The sequence below is a fragment of the Bufo bufo genome, chromosome 6 (genome assembly GCF_905171765.1).
Source record: "Bufo bufo chromosome 6, aBufBuf1.1, whole genome shotgun sequence".
Taxonomy (NCBI): Eukaryota; Metazoa; Chordata; class Amphibia; order Anura; family Bufonidae; genus Bufo; species Bufo bufo.
Window position 1 is genome coordinate 54,760,452 of NC_053394.1, and position 27,668 is coordinate 54,788,119.

At 43.6% G+C, this 27,668-nt stretch overlaps 1 protein-coding gene across 1 annotated transcript in view; it reads left to right on the forward strand.

Moving 5' to 3' along the window:
- LOC121004850 (alpha-2-macroglobulin-like protein 1) overlaps positions 1-25,847 on the forward strand; it is a 151,100-nt gene extending 125,253 nt beyond the window's left edge. The window contains exons 27-37 of the mRNA XM_040437241.1: positions 2,324-2,480; positions 3,632-3,706; positions 4,796-4,958; positions 6,054-6,235; positions 6,991-7,206; positions 10,453-10,577; positions 12,096-12,186; positions 15,498-15,566; positions 17,775-17,877; positions 23,441-23,482; positions 25,679-25,847. Of these exons, the coding sequence (XP_040293175.1) occupies positions 2,324-2,480; positions 3,632-3,706; positions 4,796-4,958; positions 6,054-6,235; positions 6,991-7,206; positions 10,453-10,577; positions 12,096-12,186; positions 15,498-15,566; positions 17,775-17,877; positions 23,441-23,482; positions 25,679-25,707 (1,252 nt within the window). The 3' untranslated portion in view covers positions 25,708-25,847. The remainder of the gene's footprint in view (positions 1-2,323; positions 2,481-3,631; positions 3,707-4,795; positions 4,959-6,053; positions 6,236-6,990; positions 7,207-10,452; positions 10,578-12,095; positions 12,187-15,497; positions 15,567-17,774; positions 17,878-23,440; positions 23,483-25,678) is intronic.
- The last annotated feature ends 1,821 nt before the right edge of the window (positions 25,848-27,668 follow it).

Consider the following 27,668-nt stretch of genomic DNA (forward strand, 5'->3'; position numbering starts at 1 on the left):
GTATAGAAATCTTTTGCTAGAGGTAGTTGTGCAGTGTGTGTGTGTGTGTGTGTGTGTGTGTGTGTGTGTGTGTCTGTTCTGGCACAGTTTTTATTATTCGTTTTTTTACAATGTTCACCTGACAGTAGATAATGTGATATTTTTATAGAGCAATTTGAGCAATTGTCTTAGGTAGGGTCTCATTTTTTGCTGGAAGAGATGATGGTTTGATTGGTACCATTTTGGGGCACATATGAATTTCTGATCGCTTGGTATTACACTTTTTGTGATGTAATGTGATAAAAAAAAATTTTTTTTACGGTGTTCACCAGATGGGTTGGATCACATGCTATTTTTATAGAGCATGTCGTTACAGACATGACGATACATAATATGTGCAATTTTTTAACTTTATTTTATTCAATAAAAGCATGTTTGAAAAAAAAATCATGTTTTTGTGTCTCCATTTTCTGAAAGCCATATTATTTTTTTATACGATTGGCTTATGTAGGGGCTCATTTTTTTGTGGGATGAGGTCACGGTTGGATCGGCGCTAATGTTGGATACATATAACTTTTTTGATCACTTTTTATGTCATTTTTTGGAAAGTACGGTGGGCTAAATTGCAATTCCATCATAGTTTTTCTTTTTTTTTTTATGGTGTTTACCATGCATTAAAAGTAACATGATCCTTTTATAGTTCAGGTCCTTACGGATGTGGCGATACCAAACATGTTTAGTGTTTTTTATTTTTTTATTTTTAACCAGTTATCGGTGGATATAGGAAGTTTTATTTTATATTTTTTCCTTTTTTTAAATTTTTTGGATCCAAACCCACTTGGTTCTTGAAGATCCAGTGGGTCTGATGGCTTATAATACACTGCAGTGCACTATATAGTGTACTGCTGTGTATTGAACTCACACTATGAGAAGGTATCCGGTTGCAATGGTAACCGTGCAGCGTCCCGATGGGGGAGGGAGCTCCCTCCCTCAGTTTACACTTCAAGTATCGGCCGCTGCCACAGCAGAGCAGAGGCCCGATCGTCTCCATACAGCGGTCCCTAAGGACCATGGTATGGAAGGGGTTAAACGGCCGACATCGGTGCCAGTACCGATGTTGGCCATTTCAAGCAAAGTGTTAGCTGTACATTACAGCTAACACTCTACCCTGCTGCCGAGCTGCAATCCTGAAAGGGGGGGTGCTGCGCGCTCTGCCTTCTTGAAAGGGGGAGCGGGGGTACTGCGCGCTCTGCATCTTGAAAAGGTTGGGGGCACTAACCCTTCAAGCATCAGGCCGCTGCCAAGGCAGAGCAGCGGCCCGATGGTTAACCCCTTCCAGACAGCGGTCCCTAAAGACCGCGGCATGGAAGGGGTTAGACAGTTATTTGAATCAGAGTGTCAGCGCCGTGTTCTGATTGGTCGGCGCGATGCTGTGGGCAGTGCGGCTGCGTGTGGAGCGCTGTGTCCTGATTGGCTGCCCAGCTGTGCATGCCCAGTGCAAAACTGGTGACACACACACGGGCACAGTGCACTCCCACTGCGCTTTAATTATATAGGATGCGTCTCAGCAGTAGTCAGTCCCGCTAAGTAACTTTACGTGGTCTGCCACTCATTTTATACACCTGTGACAATGGGGCTGAATGAAAAGCCTGAATTCAATGATAAAGTGTGTCCTAATATTTTTCTCCATACATCTGTGGCCATCTAGTGGTGATGAATTGGTTTTCTAGCATGTCACAATAATGTATTGAATTTGTCCTGTTAAATACTAGAGATTCAAATTAATTTATTAGATTTAATAGATTCAAATTTGTTCTCATGAATGGGGCTGAGCTCCAATACCAGAGACATCCCTTGAACAACAGTGGTACTGTTTCTAGGGGAAAAGCCAGATTCTCTACTCTAATCCACGGCAATTTAAAATTTAACATAAAACCATTTTATTTATGACTTGGTAGCTGTATAAGGGCAGGTTCACATCAGCGTTATGGATTCCGTTTTTGTTTTCAAAATAGCGGAATCCAGGCCTTTTGCTTTCCGTCATAATAGAAGTCTATGGGAATCATAACGGATCCGTCGGGTTTCCGTTATGCAGAATGGAAAAAAAAAGTCCTGTCAACAGGACTTTGTTTTCCGTCTTGCATAATGGGAACCAGACGGATCCGTTATGATTCCCATAGACTTCTATTATGACAGATCAAAACGTAATGTCTCTTAAAGGGTTACGTTTGACTTCCGTCTTACGGATTCCGTTAATTTCCATTATAACCATGATATAACGGAAAACAAAAAAGGAATCCATAACGGTGATGTGAACCCGCCCTACGACTGTCTCCTATTTCAGGCTCACCGCCTTCACAGTGAGGTCCTTCAGTCACGCTAAAGACCTTATCTACATCCAGGAGAAGCATATTGACGATGCTGTGAGATGGCTCAGTAGTTTGCAGTTACCCAGTGGATGCTTTCAAGAAGTTGGAGAAATCTTTAACAACTACTTAATGGTACCTACAACTGTTTTATATATATAAAAAAAAAATGCTTGTTTATGCAGGTATTATAATCACTGATTATGTGTTGTGATATTATAAAATATGCAATTTTACAAGAAGAAGTAGAAGCCCACGTTCTGCTCTACATAACACCTAGATCTTATATTTTTTTTACTCGGTTTTAGAAGGCCAATATATTATAGTTTTAATATTTTTGGGATATCATAAAATAAGTATATTCTGACTGAAGGGATGCAAATAAATTATCTTGGGATCTTTTCACACTTTGTCTTCCAAAAGGCACCACACTTGTCTATAGGGTATGTGTGGTACGGCAGATTACCCCATTCAATTACGCAGAACTATAATTTGAGTGAAACTGCAATTCCAGACACAACCCATGGGTGGAAAGGCTGTTGGCTCTAATTGATAGAGAGGGCACATTATTGGAGGACTTTATTAGCTCATCTTGGACATAGAAGTTAATTAGTTGCTGAAATCAGAAAACTGTGTTAATAAGTTGAGCATCTTTGATGATACCTTTTTGACACATGGGGGGTCATTTACTAAGGATCGGAGTATTCACGTGTCTTAGTAAAAACCACATCGGAGGAAGAGCTGACCAGTTTAAGAGGTGCAAATGAGCCTCTAGGAGCAACAGGGGCGTTGCCTTAACACCTAGAGGCTCTGCTCTCTCTGCAACTGCTGCGCCCTCTCCACTTTGATTGACAGGGTCAGGCATAATGATGATTTCACTGTATGGCCTTGTCAAAGTGCAGACTGTGCGGAAGTTGCAGAGAGACCAGAGCATCTAGGTGTAACAGCAACACCCCCGTTGCCGTTACATCATTTTTCTCAGTAATGCGGGCACATAGGAACATGGGACCAACACAGACGTCTTCAGCTGCCAAGCGCACATGTAACAGGTCAGCCAGTGTCATAGGTACAAATCTGCTGACAGATGCCCTTTAAATGAATCGGGCTGTGGAGCTTCTCCCTACAGTCAGCCTCCACCCGCCCACTTTTTGCAAATGTGGCAAGGGTGTCAGAAAAAGCAAAAACTGCAGATTTTGCTGGAAAACAGCACTTGTGACAAGACTTTTCTACTTCAGTTTGTAGAGCTTTGGTCAATAATCCCCATGGTGCTTCTTTTTTTTTTGCAGAGAGAGGCCGATAACAATGTGACGCTTACAGCATACGTAACAATAGCTCTGCTGGAACATGGCCAGGTGTACAATGTAAGTACTGTATCCGTATTTCATTTTAGACAATTTTTTATTGTGTCCTAAACCATAGGAGGTTATCCCATGATTTATGTAAAAAATTTAAATCAGACATCATATAGTACATGACAGTCTCTTTCTAGCAAACCAGCCTGTACCTCACATGGATCCAGAGATCTCCCCATTCATTTCTCCAATTGCTCTGCTAGTTTTACTTCAAGCTGGCAGCTAAGGGAACATGGCCTTCATGTCTCCATATCACAGCTTAGGGTGTGTCCTTTCAGCTCTCTCCCTATAAGGGCTCGTTCACACGACCGTATTGGCTTTTTCAGTGTTTTGCGGTCTGTTTTTCACGGATCCGTTGTTCCATTTTTTGTTTCCGTTTCTGTTCCGTTTTACCGTATGGCATATACAGTATACAGTAATTACATAGAAAAAATTGGGCTGGGCATAACATTTTTAATAGATGGTTCCGCAAAAACAGAATAGATACGAAGACATACGGATGCATTTCCGTATGTGTTCCATTTGTTTTGCGGACCCATTGACTTGAAAGGAGCCACGGAACATGACTTGCGGGCAATAATAGGACATGTTCTATCTTTCAACGTAACAGAAAAACGGAAATAAGGAAATGGAATGCATTCCGTTTTTTTGGCGGAACCATGAATGGTTCCGTATACGGACCATATACGGAACGCAAAAAACTTTTGTGTGAACGAGCCCTAACTGTCACAGCTTCCAACAGTAGATATGGCTGGTGGCAGCGAGGTAGACAGAGAAATAAGGAGAACAAACAGCAGGTGGCGCTACACTAAATTTTGAATTACATTCAAATACAAATGTAACTCATCTTGTTCATTCTAATTGTACTTGTTTTTGTATTATGCATTTATAACCTTTTCATCTGTACAATGACCTGGAATACAAAATAAGTTTTATAATAATTCCTAAAATTCTAGTGGAGATAATAAAGGAATGATGCAACATAGAAGTCATAAGAATAGATGCTACAGAATTGTTATTACATGGGGAATATAATTATCTAGTAAGACATTTTAGGAGGGGTGACAGGTCCTCTTTAAAGATTTGGAATGTTTTTAGGTTTCGGTTGTTGAGAATGCACTGAGATGTCTAAAGGACGCAGTCGAGGATGTGAGAACTACCTACACTCAGGCTCTCCTCGCCTACGTATTCACTTTGTCGAATGACGGTGATCTGAGAAAACGTTTTCTGGAGATCCTGGACAAGGCTGCTATAAGGAAAGGTAATGGTATTGTGTGCCAGCCTGACCATATACTGTAATCAGGGGCGTAGCTAGAAATGCATGGGCCCCATAGCAAAAAAATGTATGCCCCCCCCCCCCCGTGCCATCCACAGATCCCCCTCCCCTAAACAGTGCCATCCGCAGATCTCCCCCCTAAACAGTGCCATCCACAGATCTCCCCCCTAAACAGTGCCATCCACAGATCCCCCTCCCCTAAACAGTGCCATCCACAGATCCCCCTAAACAGTGCCATCCACAGATCCCCCCCCTCATAACAGTGCCATCCACAGATCCCCCCCCTCATAACAGTGCCATCCACAGATCCCCCCCCTCATAACAGTGCCATCCACAGATCCCCCCCTCATAACAGTGCCATCCACAGATCTCCCCCCTAAACAGTGCCATCCACAGATCCCCCTAAACAGTGCCATCCACAGATCCCCCTCCCCGACGCTCACAGCAGTATATTTATAAACTAATCAGTAACTACTTTAACTTTAATCATTGCTCATTGCTGAGCTCTTTACTTGGATTATTTGGATATCTTACTTTGTCTTAGCTCCGGTAATAGCAGGCAGTGCGGGGGGCGGCGCTCACTCACTGACGTCACGCGCCTGCTCCTCCCACTAGGTGTGAGCGGCGTGGCCCTGTATATACTAACCCCCAGGCAAGCGTCCCTGTCACCATGGGAACGCCTGGGGGTTAGAATATAGAATTGGTTCTTCTGAGTTACTCAGTGGCCTGGCTGGAGCCTCCGCAGCCACTGTGTCGGCCCGGCCCTGCGTGCGCCCTGCTCCAGTCCTGACTCCTCCCCAGCCAGGCCCGAGCCGCGGACCGCCCGCGCCCCGCCCACTACACTAGTCTAGTGTAGTGGGCGGGCGGTCCGCGGCTCGGGCCTGGCTGCCTGTGTGTAGTGTGTATGTATGTAAATAAATAAATAAAATAAATCAACAGAAGGCGGCCCGGACGTGCCCCCAGTGGCGTAGGGCCCCATAGCCACTGCTATGGTTGCTATGGCGATCCCTACGCCACTGTAATTATAGTATGTATTATATGGCTGGTGTCCTATGGTTTGTTTTTTCTTCCTTTTCATAGATGGGAGCAAGCACTGGGCAGCAGATGAAAGAGATAATGGAGACGTCGAGATTTCCTCCTATGTTCTCCTTGCAAAACTCTCGGATGAAGCAGCTTCGCAAAAAGATGTCGAGGAGGCTTCTCCTGTAGTCAACTGGATTATCAAGCGGCAGAGTAGACGGGGCGGTTTCTATGCCACTCAGGTTGAACCAAGAAGACATTCATTGCAATATTTAAAGGCTATGGAAACCGTCGAGGCAATTTTTTTTAAGATTGCATTTTACTCATTGTAGGCTAAAAATCATTTTTCAATTGGTCTTTTTTTTTAAAGTTTCAGCAGTTTTTATGATACATGCGGTTTAAAATCAGTCTATTTGCAGACATTCCTCCCTGAGTCCCGTCAGCCGATGGCTCATGTGAAACCTTATCTCTGATCTCCTGACCTCAAAAACACACATTTAGGTTTGGTTTCACACCAGCGTTCTATTTTCCCTTTTACCCATTCGTTCAAAAGGGATTAAGACTGAAAATAATGCACTTTAATGCCGGAATTCAAAATGGAACACTTCCATTTTTAATCAGTCATTCTATAGCAAAAGATAACTGTTCGGTCTGGTTTCCGTTATCTCGGACGGAAAAAAGTCCTGTCAACAGAACTTTTTTTCCGTCTAAGAAATCGGAAACCGGAGATCAGAGATAAGGCTTCATATGAGCCGTCGGCTGATGGAACTTAGGAGGGGCAGTTTGCAAATAGACTGATTTTTAACTGGATGTACTATAAAAACTGCTCAAATTTTTTAAACAAGGCCAACTGAAAAAAAAATTTTTTGCCCAAAACGAGTAAAATGCAATCCTAAAACTTGAAGGTGCCCATAGCCTTTAACCTTTATAATATAAATTAGTATTATATAGTATGTAGTAGGTCTAGTGGTTACTATAGATGTTCTCTGTATTCCAGGATACAGCGGTGGCTCTTCAAGCATTGACTAAATATGCAAAAGCAACTTACATAGAAAATCCAGATGTAATTGTGTCGGTCAAGTCACTGTCTGGGTTCCATAGGCAGTTCCATGTGGATAAATCGAACAGCCTCCTCACCCAAAGAGAGATATTACCAGACATACCTGGAGAGTATACGCTGACAGCTACAGGGACAGGCTGTGCATATATACAGGTAAGCAAAAGGCACTGGCCTTAAAGGGGTTTTCCAAGATCTACCAGCAACCCACCTTGATTCATATCTTGCCTGCAAAAGAAAGTAAGTTTACTAGATACTGTCTCAAAGTTCAATGGATCGGCCTCTCTGGAACCCCGTCATATGATGCTCCCCTTTGGAAAATCCTACATTGGTCGATATTGTGTCCTTTATCAGGTGTTTGGTCTGTGAATGGGGATGTCACTTCCAGCCCAGGAAGAGTTTAGCTATAATGAGTGTTTATGAGGTCAGGAGATCAGAGATAATGCTTCACATGAGCCATCAGTTGATGGGACTGAGAAGTGATACTCTGCAAACAAAACAATTTGTAACCACTGTAACTTAAAAACAGCTAAAATTGTTAATAATGAAGTTGAAAAAAATTATTTTTAGTTTAAAATGAGTAAAATGCAATCATAGAAAACATTGCCCTGAAGGTGCCCATATCCTCTGTCAGCAGATTTGTACCTATGACACTGGCTGACCTGTTACATGTGCGCTTGCCAGCTGACGGCATCTGTGTTGGTTCCATGTTCATATGTGCCCGCATTGCTGAGAAAAATTATGTTTTGATATATGCAAATGAGCCTCTACGAGCAACGGGGGCGTTACCATTACACCTAGAGGCTCTGCTCTCTCTGACACTGCCGAGTCCTCTGCACTTTGATTGACGGCCTTGCATTGTAAACGTCATCCCTAGAGATGAGCAAAATTCGATTCGGACAGTTCGCCAAATTTCCCCAAAAAATAGATTCGATCCCTATTTATTTATGATGAATCGCTTTAAAAAACGGCTATTTCCTGGCTGCAGAGAGCCTGTATAGTGGTGTAGAACACTGTGCCTTGCAGTAACACGCATAGGGAGTCTGCTGTGGTAGTAAAACAATACTGTGAGTCCGTATGACATGCAGATGACAGGCGTCGCTCTTAGAATCACTGCACACTTCACTTATTTGGGAAGTCACGGGGCCAAAACTGACCAAATAACTCAAATGTGAACTCAGCCTTACAGTTCGATGTTAGCGTCAAGAAGAAGCGCACTCCTTTTACACCATTGTCAGCTGATTCCACATAGATGTCTACAGAACCTGTTCTATTAAACGCTTATACAAGTAGAGCCCCCCGACAGAGTGGTGAGATGGCAACAGCATGAGTCGCCAGCACAGTGGTGCAGTCACAGAGTTGGCCATGCGTATCGTCCTCTTGATAAAAAATTCCCACACAGCTGAGTATGGCATTTTACTCCCCCCACTCCGTGCTGACTGCCTGCTACTGCTGCCTCCGTGACCCCGTGCACCGCTACTTCTTTCCGGACAGGTAGGCTCCTGCGTAGCAGACGGTCTACCCCGGGCACATTTGGCTACAGATCACACACTGCTGCCACCTTGCTGGCTTAGCCGCTGCCTCACGCGCAAGCTGCCACCCTCTTCTCCTGATGAAACCCACTCTTCACCTGGCTTCCACGTGTGATCGGCCACATCATCGTCCGCACGTCACTGATGTCACCCTCACCAGTCTCAGGGCCAGGTGCCTGACCGCTCGCATCAGCTCCCACGCGACTCTCATTGCCTCTACTTGCCCTCCTACCGGAGGAAGAAGCGGATCTCTCCTCCTCACCTTTCTGTCAGATATACTGTACTGTAGCTTCAACTGCAAGGGTAAAAGAGCAATAGTATCAGGCTGCATTTTTGCACCAACTCCGCAACTACTGACTGAGGCATCGAATTAAGTGTAAAGGAATTTGACCACCCTAAAAGTGTGTAGAGAAGTGTTCTGCTTCGGCGAACGGTGGCCTTGGCCGCTAACCCTTTTCGGTTCATCTGTTCTTGGCCTTTATGGTGTGATCACCGCTAGTATCTTTTTTTATTTTTTTTCTTAAGCCCGAGGAGCGTGCTTTCTTCACCTATGCAGCATGCCAGACCGCAAGTACTTATATATAAACTAAATACACCCCAAAACTGTTTGTATCAGAATGTGATTTCACCCCAGAATCAAAGATGAATGGATGTAGTTCTATATCAACTAAATACACCCCAAAACTGTTTGTATCAGAATGTGATTTCACCCCAGAATCAAAGTTGAATGGAAGTACTTATATATCAACTAAATACACCTCAAACTGGTTGTATCAGACTGCACTTTCACCCCAGAAGCAAGGATGAATGGACGTAGTTCTATATATGAAATAAACACACCCCAAAACTGTTTGTATCAGGCAGCAAATTCGCCCCTAAAGCAAGGATAAATGGATGTACTTTTTTATATTTTAAATAAATACACCCCAAAACTGGTTGTATCAGAACACACATTCAACCCAATAACAGATGCTAGGATTACTGCGATTACTGTTTAAAACAACCTAAAATTTCTAGTAATAGATCACTTTTAGTAACCCCAATTAGTGCAGCAATATAATAGCTCCTATTACGCAGGCTTTACACTCCCCTATTGGTCCCTCCTCTCTCCCTATAGTGTGGATGATCCCTCCCTATAATTTCCCTACACTATGAATAGTCTTTCCCTGAAACCGTTCAATCGTGTTTTTTTTTTAATAAAGTTTTTCCTAAACACTGTCCCTAGTGCCTGTCACGTCTCTCCCTGCACTAAGCACGCTGGAAAATGGCAGAGACCAATATGGCTGAGGCTATATATAGGGCTGTGACATCACAGGGCTGGCTGTATGCATGGCATTGTGGGTGATCCCTCGTTCCCGGGCTTCTTACTTTCACTTTGTAACACGTGCAGCAGCCATTTTAGAAAAAATGTGATTCGTTAACACGAAGCGCGAGGAAATTCAACTTCGGGACAAATCAAATTTTTCCTGAAATTCTGATCGAATTCTATTTCGTCAACTTCGATTCGCTCATCTCTAGTCATCACACCTGGCCCTGTCAAAGTGCAGAGGGCACAGCAGTTGCAGAGAGAGCAGAGCCTCTAAGTGTAATGGCAACGCCCCTGTTGCTCCTAGAGGCTCATTTGCATATATTAAAACATCATTTTTCTCAGCCATGTGGGCACATATGAGCGATTTAACCCCCCTTCCTAACCAAAGTGACAGTGCTTGATCTGCCAGGTAAGTGCTGATCAGTTCTTTATTGCAGGCTGATCCACAAGTTTCCTCCTGAAACTGGAAAACCCCTTTAAAGGCACTGATATATTTGTTACAAATCTCTATATTTGTGTCATGCTTTAATACCAAATTCTGATTTACCCATCTGCATACAGGCACATCTAAAGTATCACACCCCTCTCCCCAAATCTGATGCTTTCTTCACCCTCACGACCAGTACTCAACCATCACTCTGCACTCAGGAAGCAAATACTAGAATGGACATACTCCTGGAGGCCAGGTAAGGAAGAGCTCTGTAAAACAGAAGAGGACCTTTTTTAAAAAAAAAAAAAAAAAAAGTGGAACTGTCAGGGTGAACTAAGCCCTTTAAACCTAAAACATCAAGCTAAATATCTAGAAAAGTAAAAACTACTGTCATCTATGGATGCAATGAACATATGTTAAAAAAAAAGACTGTATTGGGGAATTTCAAGAATTCCTTCTTTTCTGACATCGTGTGCATCAGAAACCTGGCATAAGTAATGATAAATGTGTTGGACCGCTTAGGCCCTGCACACGTCCAAGAAAAGTGGCGAGTGTGGCAGAAAAGGGACAATAAGTCACAAATCATTGCCCAAGACGATGGGCAGCTGTCTGATTAAATTACAACTGTGTAATACTCAAAGGGCTTGTGCACTTTGGAGGGGGGGGGGGGGGGATCCCCTGGCTCCCGGCTCCTTCTTGCCTTGGCTGCTCCCTTTTGTTTGCAGGATGTCAACTTATGTTTTGCCAATGGCGGTCCTGCTTCCCTTGCGTCACTTGACAATTTGACATGACGCAAGGGGTGCAAATCACCTCAGCAGCCAGGGATTGGTTGCAGAAGCATTAAAGTGAAAGTTGACACCCTTCAAGTGCAGTGGAGCAGCCAGAGAGAGAAAGAGAAGGAGTTCTGGGCATAATAATAATCATGAAAAAAGTCATAAAAGTAGTAAGGGTTCATGCACATGGCCATATTAGGGATCTGTCCAATAGGCATCTACTGTACCTCTGTAGGCCTCGGATTTTATGCAGAGAAATACAAACGTTCATTTCTGTCGGACTCCACAAGCAGTCTTCATCACACTCCATAAGTACAATTATTTGTTGTACACACAGAAATTTCATGTCAATGAAAACTTAAAGGGCATCTGTCAGCAGATTTGTACCTATGACACTGGCTGACCTGTTACATGTGCGCTTGGCAGCTGAAGGCATCTGTGTTGGTCCCATGTTCATATGTGTCCGCATTGCTGAGAAAAATTATGTTTTATTATATGCAAATGAGCCTCTAGGAGCAACGGGGGCGTTGCCATTACACCTGAGGCTCTGCTCTCTCTGCAACTGCCGTGCCCTCTGCACTTTAATTGACGGGACCAGGCAGTGTAAATGTTGTCACACTTAGCCCTGTCAATCAAAGTGAGGTTGCAGAGAGAGCAGAGCCTCTAGGTGTAGCGACAACGCCCCCGTTGCTCCTAGAGGCTCATTTGCATATATTAAAACATCATTTTTCTCAGCAATGCGGGCACATATGAACATGGGACCAACACAGACGCCTTCAACTGCCAACAGGTCAGCCAGCTTCATAGGCACAAATCTGCTGACAGGTGCCCTTTAAACACATGCACCCCTTATACAGTGTCCATCATTGCCTATATCGCAGTGAACAGATGCTGTGCAGCCCCATGTAAGGTCATACAGACCTGTGCAAACCGTTCAGCCATGTGTACGAGCCCTCACTACCATTAATAACCTGTTTTCACCCTGCATTCTCTTGTTGCAGTTATTCAGGTGAAAGGACGGCAACCAATGCAGTAATAATAGAGGTAGAGGTTTTGTCTGGGTTTATTCCTAATAAAAAGAGTGTGAAAAAGGTAAGGGACGGATAACCACGCAAATAACTACAAACTTACTTTTGAATGCTATAGAATTGAAGATCATTTATTTCTAAGGCGACCCGCACACAATGTAAGGACTGGACATGATGTGACCCCTGCAGCGGCATCCGCATGTGGCTCTCCGCTTTTTGTTAGGCCGCACCTGTACTTGCCAGGCTGCGCTTGTACAGAGAGCTCTCTGGATCAGGCATTGTTGGATGTTACCGCAAAGCCCTACGGTCCCCTATTAACTATAATGGGATCCGGCGGTGATCCTGCTGCTACCAGGCAAATATGGCGGGATTCGGCTGGGCAAACACCACCGCACACAATGAGTTCTTCTGTGTGCTTCCTGGTCCATGTGACTGTGCCGCAAAGGATAGGACATGTCCTATCTTTGACCGCATCGGGCGGATCACAGACCTGTTAAAGTAAATGGGTCAACATCGCAATGTGGGGAACCATAGGCGTGCGCAGCCTATTGCATTAGGGTGTGCACCCTAAAGCACAAACACACACGCCGCGCGCGTGTATATGTATGTATATATATATATATTATATCCACAGATCCTCCATAACAGTGCGTCAATTTTTATTGTACTAACCTAATACTTTAAAGACAAGCTTTCAAGAGTTTTCCTTTCTTCCTCGGTACGCTTGCATATTAAGGGTGGGTTCGCATCTGCGTTATGCCATTCTGTTATAGGTTCCGTTTTAAACTGAATATAACGGAATGGCCAGATGGAATGCAAAACGGAAACCTTTAAGAGGCATTCTGTTTTGCTCTGTCCTAATAGAAGTTTATGAGAAAGCAGAACAGATCCGTCTGGGTCCTGTCGACAGGACTTTGTTTTCCGTCTTGCATAACGGGAACCAGATGGATCCGTTTTGATTCCCATAGACTTCTCTTAGGACGGAGAGCAAACGGAATGCCTCTTGCAGAGTCCGCACTGTACAAGAGAGAGATAGCTGTGGCTGTGAAGGGAAAAGTTCCAGAGCACACAATGACCGCCCCAGAGCCTTTCTGCTGCCTGGCCAACCATATGCTGCCACAGCGCCAGCCCAGCCTGCAGGACATCAGAAAGGCCTGGGGTCCACATTACAGCACCACTACATTTACATTTATTTATCAAAAAGCATCATACATAACTAAAAAACAAACATTTTTTACTGTCCCTTTAAGCAAAAGCCAGAATATAATAATAGACAAAAAAATAAAACAATTTACTTACAAAAGAAGCTATTCAGTCGTCTGCTGTGCCATCCTCTGCTTGCTTCCGCAGATTCTTTCCCCTCCTTTCTGTCTCTCCTCAGTGTGCAGGCGCACAGTTATGGGGGATCTGTGGATGACACTGTTATGGGGGATCTGTGGATGACACTGTTATGGGGGCATCTGTGGATGACGCACTGTTATGGGCATCAGTGGATGACACTATTATGGGGGATCTGTGGATGACACTGTTATGGGGGATCTGTGGATGATACTGTTATGGGGTCATCTGTGGATGACACTGTTATGGGCATCTGTGGACGACACTGTTATGGGGGCATCTGTGGACAACACTGTTATGGGGGCATCTGTGGATGACACTATTATGGGGGCATCTGTGGATGGCACTGTTATGGGGGCATCTGTGGATAACACTATTATGGGGGCATCTGTGGATGACACTGTTATGGGGGCATCTGTGGATGACACTGTTATGGGGGCATCTGTGGATGACACTGTTATGGGGGCATCTGTGGATGACACTGTTATGGGGGCATCTGTGGATGACGCACTGTTATGGGGGCATCTGTGGATGATGCACGGTTATGGGGGCATCTGTGGATGATGCACGGTTATGGGGGCATCTGTGGATGATGCACGGTTATGGGGGCATCTGTGGATGACGCACTGTTAAGGGGATATCGGTGGATGGCAGTGTCATGGGGGCATCTGTGGATGACACACTGTTATTAACAGTGCATAATCCACAGATCACCCCCATAACAGTGTCAAACACAGATCCCCCATAACAGTGTCATATTCCACACAGATGCCCCCATAACAGTGTCATCCACAGACCACAGATATCCCCTTAACAGTCTATTAAGAGGATATATGTGGATGGCACTGTTATGGGGGTATCTGTGTGGAATCTGACACAGATGCAGGGGGATCTGTGGTCTGTGGGTGACACTGTTATGTGGGGCCGGGGGGGGGGGATCTGTGGATGACACATATATAGCAGCATCTTGTGCTATATATGTGTCATCATCCACAGATCTCCCCCCCCATAACAGTGTCCCTGACATTGACCCCCAACAGGGGGTGGAGGCCACCAGGGTCTTATGTAAAGTGTTGTAAACTTGTACTACTTACTAGGAGACTCCAGCTAGTATTCCACAATCACTGGGCACTGGGCAGGCTCTCAAACATTCAAACAAGGCCGGCGGCAGAGTAACGTGACGTCACTCACTCCATCACGCCGCACGCGCCTGCTCCTCCCACTTTATTAATGAAGCAGGCGGAGCAGGTGCGTGACGTCGGAGTGAGTGACGTTACGCGGCCGGCCGCTGGGACACGCAGCATGGGAGCACGGTAGCAGTCTGAAGATGTCATTGTGGCTGTGCGGGACAGCCGGGGCTCAAGCGGCAGTGCAGGAGGCTGAGCACGGAGGTGTGATTAGGGTGTGCCCAGCACACCCCGTGCGCACGCCTATGTGGGAAACATGCGGCTGGTGTCTGTGTTTTGCATGTCCGCAGTTTGCAGTCCACAAAATGGACACAGCCATGTGAATGCTCCCTAAATCATAGAAATAGGGATTTTTAAAGGTCCTCTATATTACCTCCAGCATCAGCATCTTGCCACCACCCTGACTCGCAACACACCAATTCAATGGAAAATTAATGTCATGCTTAGACTTAAAGGGTATTCCAGGTTTTTTGTTGTTAATGGCCTATCAGGCAGGCTATCAATATCTGATCGGTGGGGTCCAAGAACCCGAACACCCACCGATCAGATGTTTCAGAGTAGCCCTGGCACTAGAAGTCAGCGCTGGAACTATACAGCTCCATCCACTGGACAGGACTGGTTACTGGTTACGTGATCTGACTGAGTTCTGTCATTTCTTCATAAATATGTAGGAACTCTGCACCCGTAAAACTAGAGCAAGTTGTTGGAATTTATTTAATATTTGTTCTGTTGGTTTATTACTTATATAGTGATCTAATTGCATCTTTTTTTAGGTATAAAAAGTTCTATTCAAAGACATACAATATAAATTATCTCTCAACCGTGCATTTCATTCCCTCTATTCCTTTAGTTAAAAGTCAATCCTATTGTGGAAAGAACAGAGGTCACGCCTGATAAAGTTATCATTTACTTGCAGAAGGTAATACGCCTTTATATTTATATTTTAGTTTTTTCTTTCTCTAGCCAACCAGTGGGTATATATTTCATAAAATGTCTTTCTGCTCTATCTACTCTTTAATTTCTAATGGGAATGTGCAATCAGGAAAAAATGACCTTTCCCATTTTTATCACTAAATTCGGAAATGTTGCAGTTTTCACTCATAATACGCTGACATTTCCTTTTCTGCGGAGATCACTTCTGGACAGTTATCTACTTATCATTATAGGCAGGGTTACAACGTAAGGCAACACCTACATGGGTAACACGGGATCCACCATTCACAATAGGTGGCGTCACAGCTAACCACCTCCCCCTCCCTGCGCAATGACCCCTGCACAGGTCACAGGTTCTTTGGCCCACGTGGCTGCTGTAAAGCAAATTTCTGAATGCTGTTAACAGCATCTCAAGCAAAATGGAAGCCCCATAGTCATGTACAGAACAGATTATATAAAATCTACAGTCAAAATATAAAAAAAAAAGATTAGAAGTACTTGGTTTTTATTTAGTGAAAATATCAATCTATTTAGACTATTGTTTTACAGCTTAAAAACCGTAGGCTCTGAGTTCTCCTAGCATCACAGGGACGCTCATATTCTTACCATCATATCATCAATATATACCTATAGGTAGTTGTATTAATCGCCATATAATATTTGCAGGTCATGCTCTGAGGCACACACCGTTATTAATAGTTTTCTAAATGTATTCCCACCAAATACCTATGTGAAGTTAAAGGGGTATTCCCATCTTGGACACTGGAGGCTTGTCACTAGGATATGGCCCCAATGTCCCACCTCTGAGACCCGCTCCTATACTTAGAACAGAACCGGCAAAGTCCCGAGGGAGCACAGCGCATGTACGGTCGCCCTCTATTCACTCCTATGGGAGCGCAGAGAATAGCCAAGTGGCGCGCTCAGCTATTTTCAGAAGCCCCAATGAAATGAAATGAATGGGAAGTGTACTGCACAAGCGTGGCCACGGCTCCATTCGCTTCTGTAGGGCAGAAGGTAATAGCGGAACCGGAGCTAGGCTATTTTCGGCGCTCCCATAGGAATGAATGGAGGGTGACTGCGCATGTGCGGTGCTCCCTCTGGGACTTTGATGGCTCTGTTATAAGTATAGGAGTGGGTCTCAGAGGTGGGACCCACACCTATAGGACATTGGGGGCATATCCTAGCGAAATGCCCCCAATGTCCAAGATGGGAATGGACAAAAAATGGACATATGTCTTACCTACACCCATGGTTGGTAGGACATTGGACCACAATCTAAACCCCTGCTGTGCTGCCCCCATATTGTACATCTCCCCTTATTATTCGGAACACTCATTATTAGTATTGAGTGAATCGAAGCATCTGAAGCGAAATCAGATCAGAAGTTTAGGAAAAGTTTGATTCGCTGCAAAACCGTATGTGACTGAAAATGAAAAAAATTATACTCGCCTCATCCTCTTGATCATGGAGAGGCCGTCCGCTTTCGTCTTCATTGAAGCCAAAGGACTTGCAGCGAGCTTGCTGATGTCATCATGTTATCACTCTGGCTGCAAGTGGTGACAGACCGAATTTTTCTAAACTCCTCACTAGACATTATCATTTTCACCTCCTTCAGTAAGATTATTATTCGAACTGGACAGAGCTATTAAACCAGTATCATAAGTTAATTTGCACTAGACAGTCATAATAGGGGTCAGGTCCTGAGTCAGTTAATAGATACCCTACCCTGGAAGTCGTACCTGTAACTTATGTCCATTATCAAAAAGGGGGTTTTCAGGATCTTCATATTGATGGCCTATCCTCAAGATAGGTCATCAATATGAGATCAACGGGGATCCGACACCCAACACCCCCTCAAATCAGCCTTCCTAAGAGGCTGCGGTGTACGTGAGTGCTTAGTCTAATTCCTAGGCCGTGTGACATCACATTCATCGGTCACATGGCCTAAGCGCAAGCGCAAGTGAATGGGGCTAAGCTGCAATACCAAGCACAAACAATATCAAATGGATGGCACTGTTCTTGGTAAGCTGTGAGAAGGCCGCGGCGGACATCAGAGCTCCAATGAATGCTGTGACTTCCTCAAATAGCTGATTGGCGGGGGTGCTGGGAATCACACACCCACCAATCCTGAGGATGGGACATCAATATGAAAATCCCGGAGAACCCCTTTAAGCTTTTTTGTGTTTTTCTACAGCTCACCAATGAAGCTGTGACTTTAAGATTCTCCATCACACAAGACTTACATGTGGACAATCTGCAAGCTGCAAAAGTGAAGATTTATGACTATTATGTTCCAGGTGTGTAATAGCCTGTATTAGAAATATGTATTTTAATATTTTCCCCCTCTGATGCGTTATACATTAATTAAAGGTATCACCTATTCACAGAATATGGAATAAACAAAGTATATGGTCGTTGGCGGTTTAAAAACTGGGATTACTACTGATCATGAGAAAGGGGGTCCTTGAGTCTCCTGTGTGCAAATGCGTGACCACCGCTACATTCACTTTGATGGGGCTGCTGGAGATAGACACATGCTGTACTCGGCACTCCTACAGGGGTGAATGGAGCATCGGTGTCCTTGAGCCCAAAAATAACCTAGATCTTAAGGGCAAACACCCCGTCCTGAGCAGACCTGCAAAGGAAAGCATACTTACCTGCTTTCTGGCTCCTTCACTCTATGGCCTCAGCTGGTCCATTGAACTGCCTTGATGTAAATGTCTTGTTTGACGCCACTACAGCCAATAGCTGGCCGCAGTGGAGCCCTGCTCCCCTTGAGTCACTTGAATATTCAGTGGCAAGTTTCTTCACAACCCCTTTAAGAAACACTAAGCCTAAAACTGTAAACATAGGAAAAGTTTTGTCAGACTTCAAGGTTTTCCTTTGATATAAACTTGTAGAAATCTTACAGATAACACAGTGGTTAATTTTTGGCTAGCAGTGGTAGAGCTTAGTGTTCATTGCACACTGAGCGGTGGCAGAAGGCTGCTTCTGCAGCCCGCCATCTTACAGCCTGACATATGATTTTGAGAAGGAGGCACACATACAAAAGAATGTATATATTTATATACATTTATATTATATATTACAATTTATATATTTATATACATTTATATTTTATATATTTAAGAATTTATATACAAGTCTGATTACATAATAATATAGGAAAAGATACATAAGGGAGAGAATAATATAGCAAGAAATGACTTCCTTTAAAAAAACATATACTGTATTTTTACCCTACAAGACGCATCTCCCCATAAGACACACCTGCCCATAAAATGCACCTAGGTTTCAGAGAAGGAAAGTAAGAAAATAAATTTTCATTATCCCCAGATCAGACCCCTAATATTAGTTAGACCCCCATTCAGATCTCAGATGAATAAGACCCAAGTTAGTACTCAATTCAGGCTCCCGAGTCCGAATGTTGATAAGACCCAAAATCAGACCTCCAATCAGACCTCAGATCAGAACCCCATTGTTAATAAGACCAGAAATTAGACCTCAGATCAGACTCCCAATGTTAAGATCCTCAGATCAGACCCCCAATGTTTATAAGACCCAAAAACAGATCTCAAATCAGACAAATAAAAATAAATCAACTTATCTCTCCTGTTCTGGACGCTGCTCCTGAGATCCTGTGTTCTTCCTGCCACACTGTGCTGTGACTCGACGTTGCACAGCTCAAGGTCACAGAGTGCACCGATGTCCTCACAGCATGCGGAGTCCTAAAAGGAGAAGACCAGGAAACTGTGAATACAGACAGGGCCGTCTTTTCGAATGGGCACGCTGGGCAGTTGCCCGGGGGCCCCACTTGCCTGGGGGCCCGCCTGCCCAGTGAACCCACCAGCCAACTTCCCAACCGTCATTTAGCAGCGTTGCCGCCAGGGCCGTCTTTACCAAGGGGCAAAAGGGGCAGCTGCCCTGGGCCCAGTTGCTCCTGGGGGGGCCCAAGGCAGCTGCCTCTTGAGCCCTGCTAGCTACTGCCCCGGGTGTCAGGCTGTCGGCTACACAGGCATCATGATCGTACTGTGTTAATGATCTTAATTCTAGGACCTTAATGAGTTTTAATCTAGGACCTTAATGACATCATTACCATGTGACCAGTAACCTAGCAATTACTGGTCACATGGCTATGAAGTCATCACAGGTCCTATCAGGAGTGTTGCAGAAGTTAACTGTGGAGCTTTTCTGTGTAAAGATTACATCAGAAAAAGGTGACATGGGGTTGTTATTTTAATATACTGTAAACTACTGTATAGTGGGGTGCTGTGTACTGTGTGGGGGGCTGTATACTGTGTGGGGGCCTGTATACTGTGTGGTGGGCTGTATATTGTGTGGTGGGCTATATATTGTGTAATGGGCTGTATATTGTGTGGTGGGCTGTATACTGTGTGTGTGGGGGGGGGGGTGGCCTGTATACTGTGTGGGGGGCCTGTATAGTGTGGGGGGCCTGTATAGTGTGGGGGGCCTGTATAGTGTGTGTGGGGGGCCTGTATAGTGTGGGGGGCCTGTATAGTGTGGGGGGGGGGGCTGTATAGTGGGGGGAGTGCTATACTGCTGTACTGTATAGTGTGGGGGGCTGTATACTGTGGGTGCGGTATAGTGTAGAGTGCTGTACTGTATAGTGTGGGGGGCTGTATCGTGTATAGTTTGGGGTGCTGTATACAGTGAGGTGCTGTATAGTGTGGGGGTCTATACTGCTCTACTATATACTGTGGGGTACTGTATAGTGTAGGGTGCTATACTGCATACTGTGTGGTGCTGTATACTATAGGGTGCTATACTGCATACTGTGTGGTGCTGTATACTATAGGGTGCTATACTGCATACTGTGTGGTGCTGTATACTATAGGGTGCTATACTGCATACTGTGTGGTGCTGTATACTATAGGGTGCTATACTGCATACTGTGTGGTGCTGTATACTATAGGGTGCTATACTGCATACTGTGTGGTGCTGTATACTATAGGGTGCTATACTGCATACTGTGTGGTGCTGTATACTATAGGGTGCTATACTGCATACTGTGTGGTGCTGTATACTATAGGGTGCTATACTGCATACTGTGTGGTGCTGTATACTATAGGGTGCTATACTGCATACTGTGTGGTGCTGTATACTATAGGGTGCTATACTGCATACTGTGTGGTGCTGTATACTATAGGGTGCTATACTGCATACTGTGTGGTGCTGTATACTATAGGGTGCTATACTGCATACTGTGTGGTGCTGTATACTATAGGGTGCTATACTGCATACTTGGGGGTTTACATCCACTTTAATCATACAACTAAAAAAACGAAATAAATATAGATATATATATATAAATGTACACACACTCTGGTGCTGGTGGGTAATGCTGGTGTGGGTACTGCTGGTGCTGGTGGGTATTAATGTTGGAGTGGCGTGTGTACTGCCTGGGTACTCTACATTGTGACATCACAAAAAAAAAAATGTTTGGGTTTACATCCACTTTAAGTTATTAGTGCCCCTCAAGTTTTGACTGTAATATCTTATGTGTCCCCCTTATATAGCAATCTTAGAGTTGCCACTCGTTCGAGGAAGTGTAAAAAAGGTGAGGAAAAATAAAGTTTATTACGTGTTGGTGAAAATAACCTTTAGTGCAGAAATGAAACGTAATGTTTTGAGTGGAGCACAGAAGAGGAAAAAGGCTGCAGAGGAGAAAGAGAAAATGTGCAAACTTCCAAAACTAACATCTTGGCTCAATCCAGGTGCAACGTCAGCCAGTAGTTCTGCTCCTCCAGATGTAGCATCCACATCTACATGCACTCCAATTCCAGCAGAAATACCAATGGTATCATTACCTGATCCTACTGCTGGGGAAAATCCACAAGAGGAAATGCCCAATAAATATCGCCTTATTGATAATTTGCATTTTTATTCTAGTGCGTGATTGTGTAGACAGGGCCCCAGTGCACTGTATTGCCCGGGGGCCTATAATGCTCTTAAGATGGCACTGAATACAGAGTCAGAACACAGCGCTACATTCACCACTTCCTGGTACTCCTGTACTAATGAGTGCTGGCACACTGACATTTTCCCCCACTTTGGGGGATGGAGGAAAGTGCGTCTTATAGGGCAAAAGATATGGTATATACAGGTTCTTCTAAAAAAATTAGCATATTGTGATAAAGTTCATTATTTTCTGTAATGTACTGATAAACATTAGACTTTCATATATTTTAGATTCATTACACACAACTGAAGTAGTTCAAGCCTTTTCTTGTTTTAATATTGATGATTTTGGCATACAGCTCATGAAAACCCCAAATTCCTATCTCAAAAAATTAGCATATTTCATCCGACCAATAAAAGAAAAGTGTTTTTAATACCAAAAAAAGTCAACCTTCAAATAATTAAGTTCAGTTATGCACTCAATACTTGGTCGGGAATCCTTTTGCAGAAATGACTGCTTCAATGCGGAGTGGCATGGAGGCAATCATGTGGCACTGCTGAGGTGTTATGGAGGCCCAGGATGCTTCGATAGCGGCCTTAAGCTCATCCAGAGTGTTGGGTCTTGCGTCTCTCAACTTTATCTTCCCAATATCCCACAGATTCTTTATGGGGTTCAGGTCAGGAGAGTTGGCAGGCCAATTGAGCACAGTAATACCATGGTCAGTAAACCATTTACCAGTGGTTTTGGCACTGTGAGCAGGTGCCAGGTCGTGCTGAAAAATGAAATCTTCATCTCCATAAAGCTTTTCAGCAGATGGAAGCATGAAGTGCTCCAAAATCTCCTGATAGCTAGCTGCATTGACCCTGCCCTTGATAAAACACAGTGGACCAACATCAGCAGCTGACATGGCACCCCAGACCATCACTGACTGTGGGTACTTGACACTGGACTTCAGGCATTTTGGCATTTCCCTCTCCCCAGTCTTCCTCCAGACTCTGGCACCTTGATTTCCGAATGACATGCAAAATTTGCTTTCATCCGAAAAAAGTACTTTGGACCACTGAGCAACAGTCCAGTGCTGCTTCTCTGTAGCCCAGGTCAGGCGCTTCTGCCGCTGTTTCTGGTTCAAAAGTGGCTTGACCTGGGGAATGCGGCACCTGTAGCCCATTTCCAGCACACGCCTGTACACGGTGGCTCTGGATGTTTCTACTCCAGACTCAGTCCACTGCTTCCGCAGGTCCCCCAAGGTCTGGAATCGGTCCTTCTCCACAATCTTCCTCAGGGTCCGGTCACCTCTTCTCGTTGTGCAGCGTTTTCTGCCACACTTTTTCCTTCCCACAGACTTCCCACTGAGGTGCCTTGATACAGCACTCTGGGAACAGCCTATTCGTTCAGAAATTTCTTTCTGTGTCTTACCCTCTTGCTTGAGGGTGTCAATGATGGCCTTCTGGACAGCAGTCAGGTCGGCAGTCTTACCCATGATTGCGGTTTTGAGTAATGAACCAGGCTGGGAGTTTTTAAAAGCCTCAGGAATCTTTTGCAGGTGTTTAGAGTAAATTAGTTGATTCAGATGATTAGGTTAATAGCTCGTTTAGAAAACCTTTTCATGATATGCTAATTTTTTTAGATAGGAATTTGGGGTTTTCATGAGCTGTATGCCGAAATCATCAAAATTAAAACAAGAAAAGGCTTGAACTACTTCAGTTGTGTGTAATGAATCTAAAATATATGAAAGTCTAATGTTTATCAGTACATTACAGAAAATAATTAACTTTATCACAATATGCTAATTTTTTGAGAAAAACCTGTATATATTCCATGTTTAGTTTAGATAATTGCAAGAAACACATTTTATACTAGTGCATTAACATTTAATTAGCTTGTAATTTATTTGTTTACCTGCTTGTCATTAATTCTTTTTCTGTTTCTTCCAATTCTAGATGAGCACGCAGTGACTGAATATAATTCCCCCTGCAGTACAGGTATTGAATACTGCCGTATGGGTGTCTATAGTCAATTCCTTAATACCTAATCTACAGTATGTTTCTTTGCCAGTGAAAGGCCATTGTGGGTTGGATGTGTTGTAAAGTTAGATCAGTGGAGTACACAGAACTCATGGGGCCCCATGGAAAAACTTTGTATAGGCCCCCCTGCCACCCTCAGTTTCCAAGTGTCAATGGCTCCCAGGCAATGCAGGATGCAAAGCACAACGCCCCAGAATTCTGATGAATTTACATTTCTTTATTAAGCGGAAGAAATTTTAATTAAAAGGTAAATTGTAATAAAAAAGTCACACCTGGCCTGGAATGGGTGCTTTATAAATATAGCGCTCATTCTGAAAACCATATTTCCAAATGCATTTACACCAGAAATATAGCATAAATACGGATGTAGCAGGGTTAATACACATGCTTTATGAGACATGTTATGTAAACTAAATGCGTTAAGCAATTGCTATTCAATTGCTTTTGTTTCAAGATAACGTGATGAGTTAAGAAATTTGAGTTAAGAGTGTGTGTGTTACCTCTGCTACATCTGTACATTGATAAATCTCCTGCTTCCTTTAATTACAAGCTGGATGCCTGCAGCCACCACTAGGGGGAGCTCACTGCAGATGAATTTACACAGTTACTGTAATCACTGAGCTCCCCCTAGTGGTGGCTGCAGGAAAATGTAGTGTTTTTAAATCGGGAAGAGAAAGAAGAAAGATTATTGCACTGGGACCCCTCTCCCCTTGGCCCCTTGATAGTTGCATGGTCTGCCTTCATTAAAGGTACGCCACTGTTTCTTATCAATTTAATAGTGACTGGAATCCAAATCCAATGCAAGGTTTAATCTGAGAATTACTCCCCCTCCCTATTGAGAACACATGCATGTCCAGCTGAGGTAAGCATGCATGTGCATGTGCAGCGACCCCCTGAGGAGCCAGTGTAGAGGATAGGAGTAGTATGTGGCTCTGTTGAATTGTGGTGTCATGGTGTACTCCCTCAGGCCGTTGCTCCCTGGGGATCAGTGTAATGGAATTATAAAACTGAAGAAGGAGGACAGAGTTAAACATAACAAAGTCTTTTTTACTAAGTGTGAGGTAGAACTTCAAATATATTCAACATAACTGGAATTTTCTCTGGCACCAGAAATCTGGAGGCAGGTTGGATGGCTGCAGTTAAGCACTGAGGTTGTACTGGCCTAGTAACGTTTGAGATGATGGGTGTTTTAGCCATAGTCCCTCACCTTTTAGCAGTGTCTGTAGATGCTGGTTAGAGCTGTTCACTCTGCGATCAAGATTCTCAAGACTTTTCTTGAGGCAGAAGCATATATGATAACTATAGAGAATCTGTAACAAAAACTCAGCAAGGTGCCTCCTCTCCTCTCCGAGGCGACACAGGAATTCCCCCTCTTGGCAGGAAGCAGAACCAGCCCACTTCTACCAAAATTGGAGGAACAGAAACTACCAAAATGCCAACCTTTTGCCATCCAGTCCATACTGGTCACTATGACTAGAAGTAAAACAATGAAACAGATTATGCACAACAATACAATTTGTAGTACCACCAGGCCACATGGAGTTTCAGAAGAATAGCTGTCATTCAAACAAGCCTTCGGCCTACAGCTATTCAAAGTGTACTGTATGTCAACCCCTATTTTCTTTTCAGTATAGTAAAACAGGGTTCAGATAATTAGCTAGTAATCATACTGTCTCTTCTTAATTACACTCTCTTACCAGTGGAGTAAAAAAGTATCCAAACATAGTAGAGTCAGGACCTCTTCTAAGCTGTGTCCAAGGCATTTCACTCAGCCAGTCTACTCGAAACGTATGAGGGGCAAACACTCTGAAACAGACATCTGCAGATGGATATATGGCTTGGCAATTTTTCCCTTGTCGTGTAAAAAGTGAAGCATTGCTGCAAAGAGAGCCAATTCCAACAGAAGGCGCTAGCGAGACAGTTCTCTACCTATTTGCATATTATTTTCCCATAGAGCACTGCCTTACACAGTTGCTCTCCTTAAGGATAGCAAGTACCTCCCGTATGCTTGTACACATTTTAAAAATGTTATATGTGCCATTAGTTTTGGTGTTTACACAGCGATACCGAAATCCACTACTAGGCAGGTGTAGCCTCTACTTAACTGATCCTTTTTATGTGTTCTATTTTCTGAATTTGTATTTTTCTTCACAGGGTTACATTTATCTCAAGACAACAGTTAAGAAGCTCCTTTGGGATTTCTATGAAATTGTCAGACAGTATCACAATAAATCACAAATTGTTCCTTTATTGAAATGTGTCTTATCTCATAGAGGGAATGTAACACCTTTATTAAACCAGATGCTGAAATATATCTTTTGTATTTTGTTTTTATTTATAAAATTTGTTTTATTGTATTTCCAGTATAGGGTACTTTCACACTTGCGTTTTTCTTTTCCGGTACTGAGTTCCATCCTATGGGCTCTATACTGGAAAAGAACTGATCAGTTTCATCCCCATGCATTCTGAATGGAGAGAAATCTGTTCAGGATGCATCAGGAGGTCTTCAGTTCAGTCACTGAACGGCGTTTTGGACGGAGGAAATACCGTAGCATGCTACGGTATTCTCTCCGTCAAAGATTCCGGATCAGTTGCCGGATTGAAATGTATTAGTGCCGGATCCGGCATTAAAAAAAATTGAAATGGATCAGTTTCTCCGTATTACAAACGGAGAGACGGATCCGTTCTTGCAATGCATTTGTGAGACGGATCCGCATCAGGATCCGTCTACAAATGCTGTCAGTTTGCATGCAGTTTGCCTGATCCGGCAAGCTGTTGCAGCAATGGAACTGCTTGCCAGATCACTCTGCCGCAAGTGTGAAAGTAGCCATATTATTTTGGGGACAGCTATTTTGCCTGGGCTGCTCCTCTGCCCTGTAAATCGTAGTTCAGAGATCTGCTTTACAGCATCCACGTGCATTTTGGAAGAGGACTCATTGGGGGTCATTTATCAAAACTGGCGTTCTACACCAGTCTTTGATACCCCCTCCGCTGCAAGAGGATATGCCATATTTATGATGAGGTGCAGGCCTTGTCATAAATTAGGCGCATGATCCACCAGTCTGTGCACCTAGACTGGTGGAGTTGATTTAATCGTCATTTATGCCAGTAAAGTGGTGTAAATGATAATGAATTAGCTGATGGCCCCACCACTCCCCAGTGTCGAAGGAAGTGTAAAAACACAACATGCGGTGCACAAGCATTGGGGACGTGCAACTTTTTTACGCCAAAAACTGCCATAATAAATGACCCCTATTGAGTTTTATAGGATAGTGTAGTGGTCATGTTCTGTATCCTGTGCAGAGATGAGAGGATATGTGACCAAAACCTATTTTCACTTGTGGATCCTATGTTATCTGCCTTCAGCTTTGGTAACTGAGGTGATCACTTTTATTACAATACTGCCTGTGATGATAATGAGATGACTGCTGAAAGTGTATCTACAGAACAGCAAGTGTCAACCTATTGTGAAGTGTAAAAAAAAAAAATTTTATATATAGATAAAAGCATGGAAAATTAGAAAAAAAAATATCATCTAAAATGTGTAAACAATTGCCTACATTCCCTACTGTGAGTGCAACTAGATTCACAGAGAGATTGCCATGACCAGGCATCCTCACAGCTTTGATAGCTAGCCCTGAAATCTCGCGCAGTGAAGATTTCATTTGGTCGTTCGTACTCTGAGATCTACACTGTACATGCACCGATAGTACTGCCATCAACACATCAGGAATGTCACTGAGAGAGGTGGCAACTGGGAGAGGTGATGGCGAAGCTGTGCTCCAAGGGGCTAGGCCAGCCCTCAGTGCTCTGAACACTTTATTTGCGTATCATTGAACGTAATAATTACTCTGCAATTACCCTGTGATACCGATTGCAGAGAAAAATGCAACCTGATCAACCCTGACAGACAATAAGTCTTGTTAAACATTGACGACAGATGCTGTTTAAATATACAATAAGTGACTACTTTATAAATCATTATATTACAAGGTTTATATTAGATTTTTACTATTACTATATTTATTACATTACTTATTACATCACTTTTATATTAACTACGTACTAGTTGGTAATATAAGATATGGAGGGATATCACCTGTTATTTTATATCGATTGTTCCTCTACCTATTGTGTTTGTTTT